General features: G+C 50.3%; 4 protein-coding genes across 4 annotated transcripts; 1 reads left to right on the top strand and 3 right to left on the bottom strand.

The window, feature by feature from the left end:
- The first annotated feature begins 829 nt into the window (after positions 1-829).
- On the top strand, positions 830-2197 carry TrAFT101_005882 (uncharacterized protein). The gene has a single exon (XM_066127609.1). It carries the CDS (start codon positions 965-967, stop codon positions 1949-1951), a length of 987 nt encoding a protein of 328 aa, XP_065983722.1. The 5' UTR covers positions 830-964; the 3' UTR covers positions 1952-2197.
- On the bottom strand, positions 2023-4865 carry TrAFT101_005881 (uncharacterized protein). The gene is made up of 3 exons (XM_066127608.1): positions 4722-4865; positions 4294-4648; positions 2023-4226 (listed from the first exon to the last, which is right to left on the bottom strand). Exons 1-3 carry the CDS (start codon positions 4753-4755, stop codon positions 2138-2140), a joined length of 2478 nt encoding a protein of 825 aa, XP_065983721.1. The 5' UTR covers positions 4756-4865; the 3' UTR covers positions 2023-2137.
- Positions 4866-4948: 83 nt separating this feature from the next.
- TrAFT101_005880 (uncharacterized protein) lies at positions 4949-7057 on the bottom strand. Its single transcript, XM_066127607.1, has 2 exons — positions 6992-7057; positions 4949-6924 (listed from the first exon to the last, which is right to left on the bottom strand). The coding sequence occupies exon 2, from the start codon at positions 6922-6924 to the stop codon at positions 5413-5415; it is 1512 nt and encodes a 503-aa protein (XP_065983720.1). The 5' UTR covers positions 6992-7057; the 3' UTR covers positions 4949-5412.
- A 1717-nt stretch (positions 7058-8774) lies between these two features.
- On the bottom strand, positions 8775-10570 carry TrAFT101_005879 (uncharacterized protein). The gene is made up of 3 exons (XM_024908166.2): positions 9669-10570; positions 9202-9597; positions 8775-9146 (listed from the first exon to the last, which is right to left on the bottom strand). The coding sequence occupies exons 1-3, from the start codon at positions 10025-10027 to the stop codon at positions 9053-9055; spliced, it is 849 nt and encodes a 282-aa protein (XP_024760390.1). The 5' UTR covers positions 10028-10570; the 3' UTR covers positions 8775-9052.
- Positions 10571-12826: the final 2256 nt, after the last annotated feature.

Raw genomic sequence — 12826 nt, 5'->3', positions numbered from 1 at the left:
GTGCAGAGGACTACGACGTATTCATTGGTGTTAATGCTTGGGAATGCCGGTGCAAATACACATGAATCCCGCTTCGCAGCATCTATAGATGGATCTTACACTGCCTGTAACGTGTAGTATCGTGGACTACCTACATGCATGTATGGAACGATGCCTGCAAAAGATGCTACACCCGGCCCTGGTAGTGCATCTTACTTTCTTAATGCGACAACACATGCAATGCCAGCAATTCTCCCTCCCCCTGCTTCGGCAGCCAAAGTGAGATCTGGGCAGGATACATTGTACATGCCTTGCACAGTACATGAAGGCGGCGAGAGATTAATTAAACTTGGTACGCAAAAGAATGCTCCGTCCAGGATATTAGTGCTGCCGTTTTGCTCGATAGCGTCACACGGACAAAGTCGGGATCGACAGCCATTGTTTATTTTCCTCGTATGCGCAACCACTGCGCAAATAAGACAAAGCTGCCTAGCCCAAATTGGCGTAGATGAAGGGGAAAAAATATACATATATTTGAATAAACAAGGGCAAGAAAGCTGCTCTAAACAGCAACCATTTCCCAAACAAACATGCAAAGCATCATCATCTCCTGATGAAACAAAACAAACCAGAAAAATAAAAGAAGCAGCTGATTCGATCCAGCGGTCCCTGTTATGCCCAGCTGGGCGTAGTGCCGAGCGCTAACGACGTCCCGGCCTGGGACCCGTTGACGGAAAATGACAGGGAACCCGCCCTTTCCGGCTAGGGCGCAAGCCTCTGCTGTCCCAAATTTAGAGACCACATGCATGCCTTGAGCTTTTTGCCGTCATCACTACTTGGTCTATCGGACTGGAATTTCGTCATTAAACTTTTCTTATTTTTCTCTCGTTTCCCTTTTTCCTTGCTCGCCGGCATCTTGCCGACTGCTGCCATCTTTCTTTTTTTTCAGCGAGCAACGTTTTTGTCTCAGCAAGCCTCCCCCACGATGGCCGTGCTGGGCATTTCGCTCATTGTCGCATCGGTCGTCTTCGTCATTCTGCGGCCGCCGCAATGGCTGATGCTGCGATGGCAAAGCTTTGGAGGGCTTGCGGCTATCACGGACGGCAAGGAGAAGGAAGCGCCAGATGCGAAGCAACGAAGCAGAGACGATGCAGATGCCGGCCGCGGTTCTGTGCCTAAGGCCGATGTAGAGCTAAACGGGCTCTCGAATACGACTTCAATAGCAACCGCCTCTGGGACCCTGAAGCAACGCCAGCCTCCTACAATCATGCCTCCCACCGTCATCCCGCCGTCCATTGAGGAACCAGAATCTCCCACCACGCCCAAGGCTCAGGCCGCAAAGCCATCGCACAGCGTTCCCAGCCTCTCCCTCTCCGCCGACGCAGCGTCCTCGATGATGCCTCCGCCGCCTCTCCCTTCCTCTCGCCCGTCCAACGGCCGCATTCCTGCTCTCAGCCAGTTTCCAGCCCCCAACTCCGCCCAGCGTGCCCGTGGCCCAGCGCCCAATCGCGGCCCTGCTGCCTCTTCGTCTTCGTCTTCGTCGTCCGGCCTCGCTCCTCCCCCCACGCTCGCCGCCAAGCCGCAAAAGCCCAGCCGCCAGGTCGTCCTCACGCCGGGCCACTCTCCGCTAGATTGGGCGAGGATATCCGGGCCCAATGCCGACTTGCGCGGCGTGGCTCCCTCGACCCCCTACCTACGTGTGACGCCTTCGATGCTCAAGACGCAGACTGGCCGCAAGGGCAAGGACGCTTGGATGGCTATCAATGGGAAGGTGTACAATGTTACGCCGTATGCGAGATTCCACCCTGGAGGTGTACCGGAGCTTATGAGGGGCGCGGGGCGAGATGGCACAAAGCTGTTTGGAGAGATTCACCCATGGGTTAACTATGAGACTATGCTGGCAGCGTGTCTTGTGGGGTTGCTGGTCGAAGAGTCGGATAGCAAGGAGAATGATATGGATCAAATGGATTAGACTACTTGGGCTGAAGAGGAATATGTGGAGTAGGACGAGGACGAGGACGAAATGTGCGTGTATACACCACAAGGGCTAATAGATGTTATACATAAGCTAGAGAGATACCCCCATGTACAAATAGAATTATATTACATAGACGGCATAGATACAATCCCACAGGAGCGGACCCTGCCACTCACCCAGTTACCGCCTCTTGCCAAACCTAAACTTAAGGTCGTCGTCACTGTCGTCACTGTCTCCAACCTCCAGTAGGGTTGTCGCCATTCTCGTCCGTTTCGGCGGAGGCGGGTCTTTAGCTGCCGCAGGTTCCGTCGCCGCCCTCTTCCCCTGGCTGGTTGAGCGTGATTGTGCGCTCGAGAGCTGAGTCTGTCTAGTGCTCTTCTGCGATGGAGCACTAGCCCCATCCCTTCTCGATCCCGTGGCTCTAGAGGATGGCTGCTCTGACTCTGGTGCTTCCATCTCCTCCATGTCGCTACTCTCTGAATCGATGACTCGTGCGGAGGAGGCACCGCGCCTTGTCGGCGGTGCATCCATAAAGGGAGAGTTCCTTGCCTCACTGGCGACAACGGCAGATGGCTGGCTCGTAGTCTTCTTGCGGTCATTGCTCTCATCTTCCAGCCAGTAGTTATCGCCAACTCCAAATTCTTTGGGTTTGACTTCAGTAAGGGCGATTATCACCCTTGCAGGTTGCCTGCCCACCACTTCCCCTCTCTTGCGAAATTTCTTGAAGTTCTTCATGCCATTCCATTTAGGATTCCATCGTCCGTCTGCGACTTCCTGCTCTTTGTCCCTTCCCGACGCTCTGTCCGGGATACGGACCTCCACCTCTTCGACAATATTGAGCCGGCGAATCTCAGCCAAGTCAATACCTTCCGGTAAGTTTGCCAAGTCCTCAGCCTCGGCTCGAGCTCGAGCTTCCGCCTCTTCGCGATTCTTGGCGACAACTGCTAGAACATCTAATTCTTCCTTCACTTTCTTTTTTGCACCCTTGGTCTCTGCCGCTTCGACCACATCTTCATCAGGTTGGGGCGATGGTGCGGCAAAATTGTCACCCCTCTCAAGACGTTGCCGCTTGAACTTTGCCACAGACGGTGCCAAGCCTTCCATCAAATCACTTTCTGGTATGGGCGATGGCGGTCTCTTTCTGTGGGATCGAACTTGGACATCCTGGCCGTCAGGCATGAAAGGTTCATCTGGCTCTTGTGAGACAAATAACCCACCCTCATCCTCATGCGGTAACGTCTGATGCTTCGCCGGCTCAAAGGGAGGAGGCGGGGGTTCATCTGTTGCTATATCATCGTCATCATCGAAGCCCGCGAATCGCCTCTTGACAGGTTTCCGCATTCTACCCCCTCGCCTTGGGATTGGCTGGGAGTCTTCTTGTTGCGATGGTTCCGTCAGTATCGGTGATTCTGTTATGCTGGCCCTGCTCTGTTGAGCCATGGGTTCTTGTAAAGAAGCCTCAGCAGGCCGTGAATTTTGAGACCTGTTTGACGATTCGACTTCCAAAGGTCGTCGTAATTTGCTTGCATCGTTGATTAAAATTGCTTCTAGGAATTCATTTTGCTCAATGGGTCTGTGGTCCAATAACAGTGATACTGCGGTGATGAACTCGGTATACCAGCCAACAAGCTCTCCTTTGGCCGGGAGAAATCTCACGAGGACAACCCCTTTACCTTCGCTACCATCATTAAATGACCCTGTTCCTTTCTCTCCGGCAACTCCCTTTACATATCGGACAAAGTCATCAACTTGTGTCTCCTCTGGCTCGATGGGGTGCAGCATGGCCTTCCCACCGCCATTGGTAATGGGTGCCATAAGGTTATCGTACTGCAGCTGACTGTAGAATATAAAAGTATATCCTTCAAATACGTCTTTCCTACTGTCATCTGGCGTATATAGCTCATCTGGATGCTGTATTGGTTCATTACCTCGCGGAGGCAGATGTTCCATGGCCTTGGGCCAATATTCGTCAAAGTCCCTTTCCAAATAGCTCGATTCTTGCCCATCTCCGTCGTCTGGCGGCTCTGTGACAGAGGAGATTGCGTCGAGAAAGGTTTCAGTCACAATGTATTTGCCATTTATGAGAGCCTGTAGGCCTTTGGCCGTATTTCGCTTCTTCGATATGACGTGCGTCGTGTGTTTGACGCTGTAGTCGGTCAGCAGCTTGATATCTAACTGCTCAAATCGTTCTTTGAGGGATGTCAAGGGCTGAGTCTGTAGCTCTTTGGTCGTGAAGGAGAAAGTAAAGACTGCTGGATGCCATTTTAGCCTAACCTGTATGTCAGTGAAAACCCAGAATACAACCACATCTATATTAGTCGTGTAGGCCTAGATACCTGAATTTGCTGGGACTCTTGCCCAGTATGATCTCGTACTCTTCAACTTGGGTATCATAAATGCTTCCTTTAATTTTTTGTCCGTTGACAATTGTCCCTATCTTTGTCGCCAGATCCTCAATCTTAATGTGTGACCGGCTCGATAGATTATGTGCATGCCCCTCTGCGACGCTTTGGACGGTGATTGTCAGGTGTTTGCGCGAGATGGTATTATGTGAGATTGCAAGCTGTCCAGCTGATGTCGCCTCAGTTAGTACATGTCTCAAGTCCCAATGCCTCGAAAGCTGCAGCTTACGCTCTGCTGCAGTCCTCCCAAAGAGGTACGTTTTGCCCGGACGCAGCCATAGTCGACGGCCTGCATGAAGTCTGGTCAGCACAAATATGGCGCCACAGCGACTCCAGGCCCAGCACACAGGCCTCTCGCTTACCTTCAAAGGCCTCTTCGTTTTCTAGCAGCCACATCGCCTCAGGCTGCTATTCATTCTATGCCAGGGCCCATCTCTTGACGCGCATCTACTGCGATGACGTTGGTCGATTGGCGTCGTGAACTTTTTGCGGGGCGGCGCGTCAGCACAGGCGTTGTCTTCAACGCCAATTCACGTGCTTCTTTAGGATGGCTGCCTGCACTACTTCAACGACATTTCAATACTAGGGGCAACACAGCAGATCTCGGGAGAGCAGCTATTTGCATATTGATTGTATTTGTAAATTGCCATGGATATCGCACCTCTACGTATTAAAATACCAGAATTCTTTAGCAGTAACTGCTGGTGACTGCACGCTGCTCAGGCCTAAATCTGGTTATGGTGTAAATCGCATGTAAAGGTTTCACACCTGGAACAAAACTCTCAAATCCAAGACATACATGCTTGATCGAAACAAAGGGTAATCGATCAATATTCCAAACTTTCGTACAAGAAAGTCCAATAGCATATTAAGTTGCCGCTTAACAACGCTCGCTGTGATGATATATAAACATTCCTTTCCCCAGCTTCTTTTCTCTTTTCATTTGGTGTGGAACGTCATCTCGTGAACTCGTCAACTTGTAACAAGCTGAAAGAATTAGTATAATCGCATCAATGAATTACAACCCTCGAACCCCAAAACCAAAATCGACACTCAGACCTTCCCCCGCCTATAGAATTCAACCAGCATTCGCTTTCGTCCAGCCTTTCTGCCTTGCTCAACTGATTCGTCTTCGTTACTCGTCGAATACGGATCAAAATCTTCCGGTTTCTCATTATTTATCTTGGAGAGCTCGTCGATCTCGCCAATCTTCCATCCGCGAAGCATGACCATGCAGAGTGCAGCAGCAATATACGTCAGCCCTGTCCATAGCTGAGTACCAAGATAATTTCCCGTTCCGGTGACAATCTGCAGAGCAAGTGGCTCGCTAAACGTGCAAGGGAGTACAATTCCCAGCCACATGATGTTGAGGGCAGATGGCACATCTGCCAACCCCACGATTTCAGCGGCCACTGGACCAACAACAGTCCAGAATGTGCCGCCAACCATGCCGCAGATGATGGAGTAGAAAATGAGCACACCGTATACTTTGGTGTTGATCCAGATCGCCAACGCAAATATCCCGGCTAGGAAACTTCCGATGGCAGCCATGTTCATTCGTCCGGTTCGATCGCTAAAGTAGCCCATTATAGGCCGACCAATGCTTTGGCCCAGGTTGAAGAAAGCACTGATCAGAGCTGCTTGAGAGGACTGAAGGCCAATGACGTTTGCGTAGTTGGCGAGACTGTAGATAACAACAGAGTAACCAAAGATACTAAACCACCCGAATGCGATGAACAGCAGAAACTCGGGTCTCAACAGAAGAGACCCCTTGAAAGCGAGATGGGTCGATCCAATAATCTTATTGCGGTCCTTGACTAGGAAACAGCAGGTAAAGTTGACAACAAAGGCGACGATGCCCAGTATTCTGAAAGCCCAAGCAAGTCCCAGGTTTTGAATCATGGCGCCACTAGCAAACGAGTAGATGAGGCCACCCAGACCCGAGCCAGCGGCTGCAATGCCGTTCGCCAAAGAACGATGTGTCGTAAACCATTGGGGGATGATGCCAACCGTGGCTGTAAACAAGACGCCTATGCCGAGACCGAAGAGGACACCTTGAGTGAGGAAGATGTGCCACACCTTGGAGGCAAAGCTTGCTGCAATCCAACTAGCCGTTTCGAGGACAACACCAAGCAGCATGACTTGTCTTGTACCAAAGTTCTTAACGGCTATTGTCGCAAATGGAGAAATGCCCATTGCGCAGCCCAGGCAAAGAGATCCTATAAAGGCGTATTGGAGGGTGGTGGCTCCGTTGAAAGTGTTGTTTTGTATATAATGAGCCAAGAACACGGCGTAGCTGGAACTCATTCCCCATGTGTGAGCATTAATAATGCAAACAGCAATGGTAACAATCCATCCATATCCCCCATTCGGCGGCGGTGGGGGAGATGCGACATTGGCGGGTTGCTGGTCTTGGCTCTCGATCATAGATTCATAATTTTCTTTTTCTGTCTCGTCTCTCAGGGCACTCTGATCGTTGCCGTTTGACTCGGGCTCGGAAGCCAAGAAAAGATGCTCCTTGTCATGATGTTTGTCGGCGTGTGTAGGCAATTGGTTTTTATTCATCTTATCCGCACGAAATTCTTCTCAGCAAACGTCGAAGCGAACCACAGGATGGACGAGTCAAACTGACCTGGTGAGGGAAAACAACAAGCTAGCAACGATGCGTGAGATATATAAATGAGAAAAAAAGAAGACAAATACATATGAAAGGAGGGGCTGAACATGACTCTCAGCTTGGCAGTACAAGTGAGACTACCGTCGTATTCCATATCGAACTAGGAAGCATTATCCAACTCTTCCAATGGCTCAAGATCGGGGCTGAACCGGGCTTAACCGGCATCGTCCCATATAAAACAGCTCTATGGCGAGCCGATTCGTCCCCACCATTTCCTATTCTGTCAATTTGGGAAAAGGTTAAAAGTAAGATCTTGGCTTTATTTTTACGCATCTATATTTCTTCTTCTTGAGTTCTTGAGCTGGGAATACGTGCCCGAGGGATATCGGAGCTCGATATTGGAAAAATTCACCTAGATGTTTCTTTCAATTGGTTATTTAGATATGAGGTTCAATATACTGTCGGCGATATGCTTTGCGATGCAGAGCGAGGTCACAAGGAGCGGCTGCATTAGCGGCCGAGGTTGAATATCACCGCGTATACAGAGACGGGCTGGAAATTGATCCAATACTAGCAGCTTTCTAATAATGACAGACTTTCTTTCCACTTTCGAATGCAACTAAGAAGAAAATGTTGATAAAACTAATTCGTCTATTTGTCTGAAAAAAAATATTTCGTAAATAGTATGACTCAATTGCACAAGTTATAGGGGCTGAATTAGAAATTCTCTATCCAAGTAGAGCTCTCGAGTACTCTAGTATTCGGGAGCTAGTCAGCAGCCCCCGCAATTTCTGTATTTTTTGATGACAAGCGCATTAATACCATCTGCTTGTAATGATATATAGGTAGTAACCAGGTAGATATCAACGGTGCATTGTGGCCCTGGGACACGAGTAAGATTATTATTACCGTTATTTACCCCTTTTAAGAAGTCCAAGAATCAAGAATCTTTCTCGCTTTAGTTTCATTTCCCCAATATTCTTCTATACTTTTTAGAAAGACGAAAATGAGTTTATCTCACGAATCCTGCTCAACTCAGAAAGGGCTGATATAGCGGCAGGTTCTGTTTTGATACTCTAGACTAGACAAGATGAGTGGAAATGAAGCAGATGGGGGGGTTTGCCATAGGGCTGCCAAGCTTGCCCAACAGCTACTAGAGGGTCACCAGATGGAAATACTAGATCCATCTCTACGCTAAAGAACGAAACGTTTGAAGCTTGGCTCGGAGCCCTACAACATCTGCCGAACGTCCATCCGTAGATGCTCCAGAGAGCATAATTCTCGGTAACCATCCACAAACTCGTTCACAACACAGTCCTCCGTGATGCAAATAGCAACTTCATGAACCTGGGCCAGCAGTCCAACAATGTAACTCTTGCCTTCAATCAGAGACAATTTCCCGTCATCTGCAAGCATTACCGAGACGGGATGCGAGTGTAGATCAAGGCAATATAAAACGCAAATCCACGGATGGATGATGTGCATTGCCAGGCAGCCTTATTACGCCGCATGGTGAAACGCCGTTGGAGCAAACACTAATGTTTGATGAGGATGTTCTGGATAGCGCCTGCTAAAAAGACCTAAGTCGGCAATCTGAGACAAGACCGTTGGAGTTATTAATAGACGATGCACTAGGTAGTGAAACTAAAAGCCAGTGTATGGAGAACGCAATTTCGACTACTCAAATGCCGGTAGATCATACAAGAAACGTTGCATGCAATTGGTGAGATAGAGCTAGCAAGGTAGAATCATGAGCATACATTAAGATATCAAGAGGAAGAGAGAGGGAACAGCTAAGCTGGGCAAAGGACGTAAACGTCAATTTTCATTAATAGGTATATAGATTAGTAGCTGCGATGGAGCTTTCCTGCATTACATTTCAATACGTATGGGTGAACCAGAACAAAATAAAAAATAAAAAAACAGGCCCAGTAATCATTTTCTAATCGCAGCCCAGCCTGCTAGGAACCACGCTCTTTGCTTCTTTCCCGCCAGGTATCATTCCTTTAAACCCCCACCAACATCGCTCATAACCGACCAAGAACACGTACTTTTCCTGATAAAAAGGAAAACACTTTATGCCTGAGCGCGCTCAGACTTGGAGGCACGGCGCTCACGGGCGGCCTCAGACCAGGGGAAGTGGATGACGGGAACCTGGAAGAAGGAGTTGCTGCGGGGGTTGTTAGCAATTGTAGGAGTAAAAGAAAGATGTTGGGTTTACTAACCTGCTGTCCTGAATACCAGCCAGGGCGTTGTACCAGGCAAGGAAAGCGGCCAGGAAGCCGAAAAGACCACCAGTCTTCTGGAGAGCAAGAGAGGCGGTGGCGTTGCCCAGGTCGGCGGCGTACTGCTCGCAAGCAAGGAACAGGAAGGCCAAGTCAAGGGTGAAGAAGAGGAGGAAGAAAGCCAGGGTGGATCGCAGAGTGCAGAGGAGGAGAATGGTGGTGAAGATAAACCAGCCAGTCAGGAAGAATCCGAGCACACTGGCGACGTTGCCGGCGTAAGGGCCGTCAGGAGCGGTGATGCCCCATTCGGGAGTCAAGAGAATACCGTATGAGATCCAGAAACCACCGTATGAACCAAGAGCGGTAGCACCGAAGGTGTTACCAGCAGCAACCTCCCTGCGGAAAAGATGTACAGTCAGCCTTGTTGCAATTTACGTCAGAAAGGTAGCACAGAGCTCGTAACATACCACATGCCGGCACACAGCTGAACAAGGCCACCATAGCCAAAAGCGAGAGAAACGACAACGTTGGGAGCCGCGACGCCTCGAGCGTGCATGTTGATGCAAGACAGAACGAAAGTGGTCAGGGCGAAAGCAGAGAGACCCAGAGGGGCCGGGTTGGCGAGCTTGCGGTGCTCATAGGGCCTCCAAGCACCGGGCTGGAGGGCACCACCAAAGGCCTGGGCGTACTGGCCGATGGTCATCTCACTGAAATCTCCATGGTGGTTGTGGCTGAAGCCGTGGCGAGACGGGCTCTGGGGGTTGACGTTCTGCTGGACACCGTTGGTCTCCTTCTCGTTGGGAGCGACGTTGAGTTCGTCAGACATTGTGATGTTGTCGGACGAAAAAGATCGATCGAAAGGCAATTGTAGATGATGGGGTATTGAGCCGTCCAGATAACAGATGGATAAGAAGCAATTACTATTTTAATAAATCAAGGATGGCCAAAGAAAGAAGAGGAGGAGGAGAGCAGGCTATGCCTTGGGTGGGGAGCGACGAGAAAGACTCTTATATATTGACGAGAGGGCAGAGCTTCTGCTTGAGGCAGCTACCTGCACGAGTAAACAGGGTCGGGCAAAATGAGACCGATGGCTGAGACTTTCTTTTTGGGGCGCACACCCGACGTCCGTCCCCAAAAGCCTTTCTGGGTGCCACAACAGCCGACCTACTTTTTGGCTCCGTAACGCCTTCGTACCGCACCGGGGGAAGAAAAAAGGGACAAGGGGGGGGGATCCGGTGGTCGCGAGTCAATCAACAACGTGCGACAGATCTAGCAAGTGGAGAAGGAGAGAAAAGGGTTGCAATGAGTGACACGCTGGCGACGGACGTGTCCCCGTAGGCCGCGGGAGGAACTGCTATAGTGTTGTTGTAGAATTGTCTGTGATGGACACGCTCAGGACAAGGTGCTGCCTTGAGTTGGTTTAGTTTGACGATAACACTGCCTACATGTACCTACCTACTGCTGCTACTACATACTGCAAGTGTAAATGTGATGCAACCGTAGTCATATATAGTAATATGCACTCGCACATACATGGAAAGGTTTTTTTTTTTTTTTTTTTTTTTTTTAGCTTGGGCTCGAGTGTGTGTGCAATGAGGCTCTCGTCCTCTCTTCTTCCTCTGCTTCTTCTTCTTCTTCTTCTCCCTCACCCTATCTCCCAAAGAGCAAGTCGACGGTATCTCCAAGTTTGCTTGCTCCATATGATGTGCAAATACGTCAATCCCATTCGTCATCTCTGCTCCTTCGCCCCCCGGACCGCAGAGGAGAAGAATTGGCTCCAGCCGAGGGACAGGTTCCCGCAATCATGTCTATATCCAGCCCAAGCTCAAAAGCTAGCCGAGCGAGACGCAAGACGAGGCGTGCTTTACCGCCCATCACAGCCGGATCTCCCACTACTGTACAAAGCCACGGGTCACTCCGTAAACGAACTTGCCGTTTGAGCTTGCGGAAGGCTTGCCTACGTACTAAAAATGGACGAAGGGAACCCTCAGACATTTGCAGCCACGCGCCGATTGATGAAAGGAAGAAGCTATGGCCAAGCTATAATGGCGATTGGGGTAAAGGCGAGTGAGGAGGCCTTGGAGTTCCAGATCCTTGCCCTTGGGGGACAAGCCTGACAAATTAGACCGTGGATTGGGGTAGTATTGGCCCACATCCTCCCTGAGCTGACGATGGGCCTTATTGCCGAAGAGGCGCTGCTTTGGGGCTTGATCTCATGCATGGGCGACGGGTCGTGGGCCGCGTTTGTCGTGTTTGTAAAATGAAGCACACCACAGACGACGCAGAAAGATGCTGAAGGGCCATTGCAGGAAAAAACCTCCTTAGCCCCGGCTTAGCCGCCACAAGCAAATAAGGTCAAGCCCGGCCAGCCACTTTTGTCCAGACCTTTCTGGAAATTTTTCAGTTTAGGCTATTTAGCCCTTCCAATCCCAGGAAAAGGCATAATAGCCAATCATCTACGGATCAATTGGACCTGGGAGGGATCCGGAAATGGACTTGTCTGGGATTAACGAAGAAAGGAAAAAAAAAGAAGAAGAAGAAGAAAACAAAAAGTCCATGCGCAAACGAGCAAGGTATTGGATTGATTGAGGTTGACTGTCGCACGAAGAAGAAAAGCGACATCCATGTTATTCCGTAGGTATAGTCCGCCCGTAAGGCTAGGCCACTAAAACATACTGCCCAGTACTCACCGACCGGGCCAGTGCCGTCCAAGTATACCGGCTAGCCAGCAGTAGTGGTCTCTCGCTGGATCCGCGATGGATGAGAAGAGTGAAAATAGTTCTACCGCTTGAGCCAGTAGTGGGTGAGATATGACAGCCCCCCTTCTCTTTCCTACGGGGTCTGGCCCTGAACTTGGGCAAATACGCCGCCATCGTGACTTTGAGGCCATTGGCTCATGGGTCAGCCACCACCACGGCAACCTAAACGGCATCAAACTTTTGCCAGTGGGATGTTCCGAGGCCGTACACATGCGCTGCTGCTACTGCGCCAGAAAAGCCCTGGTCGTCAAATCTCCTGATGAGGGCATATATTGATTGGGCTCATTGTGACGCGGCCCGGAAATGGAGATGAGTAACCAACAGCATAAGGATGTGCCCGAGCGCATATTAACCAAGCACACGTAGGTATACGAAGTGCTTCAAAGTTGCAGATTTCAGAACCGTGCTTGCTGATACTGCGTCCAACGCTCACTCATAACAGGCACGATAACGGCCATCGCTAAAGAAATACCACCGAGCCATCCCAAGAGCCCATGGCCGGGGTCCACTCCCGGCTCAGAGTCTGACCAGCCGCCTTGATTCGCCCATCCACTGGCAAGCCTGGGAAAGGGACAGCCTAGCGCCATGCGGTGACGGACCCTGGCGTCTCTTCACAACAGGCCTTGGGGGATCGCCAGAGAGCCGACCTGCTGCCCTATCTCAATCTGGACAAGACCTCCGCGCGCGAGTCAAGGCTGGTGGCCGCTGTCTGGGTCGCTAATCAAATGCTACAGCAGCAGGCTTTCCGCATCGTCGAGCCAGGGTTGTTGTTGCGAAGAGCACAGAGCTTTTTTTTTTTTTTTTTTTTCTTCCCTTGTTGGTGCTGCTACTCTGTGTTGGGTGCACTCCCGCTGCAGAAATCCTGT

This window comes from Trichoderma asperellum, chromosome 3 (genome assembly GCF_020647865.1).
Source record: "Trichoderma asperellum chromosome 3, complete sequence".
Classification (NCBI taxonomy): domain Eukaryota; kingdom Fungi; phylum Ascomycota; class Sordariomycetes; order Hypocreales; family Hypocreaceae; genus Trichoderma; species Trichoderma asperellum.
This window is presented reverse-complemented; position numbering and strand designations above follow the sequence as displayed.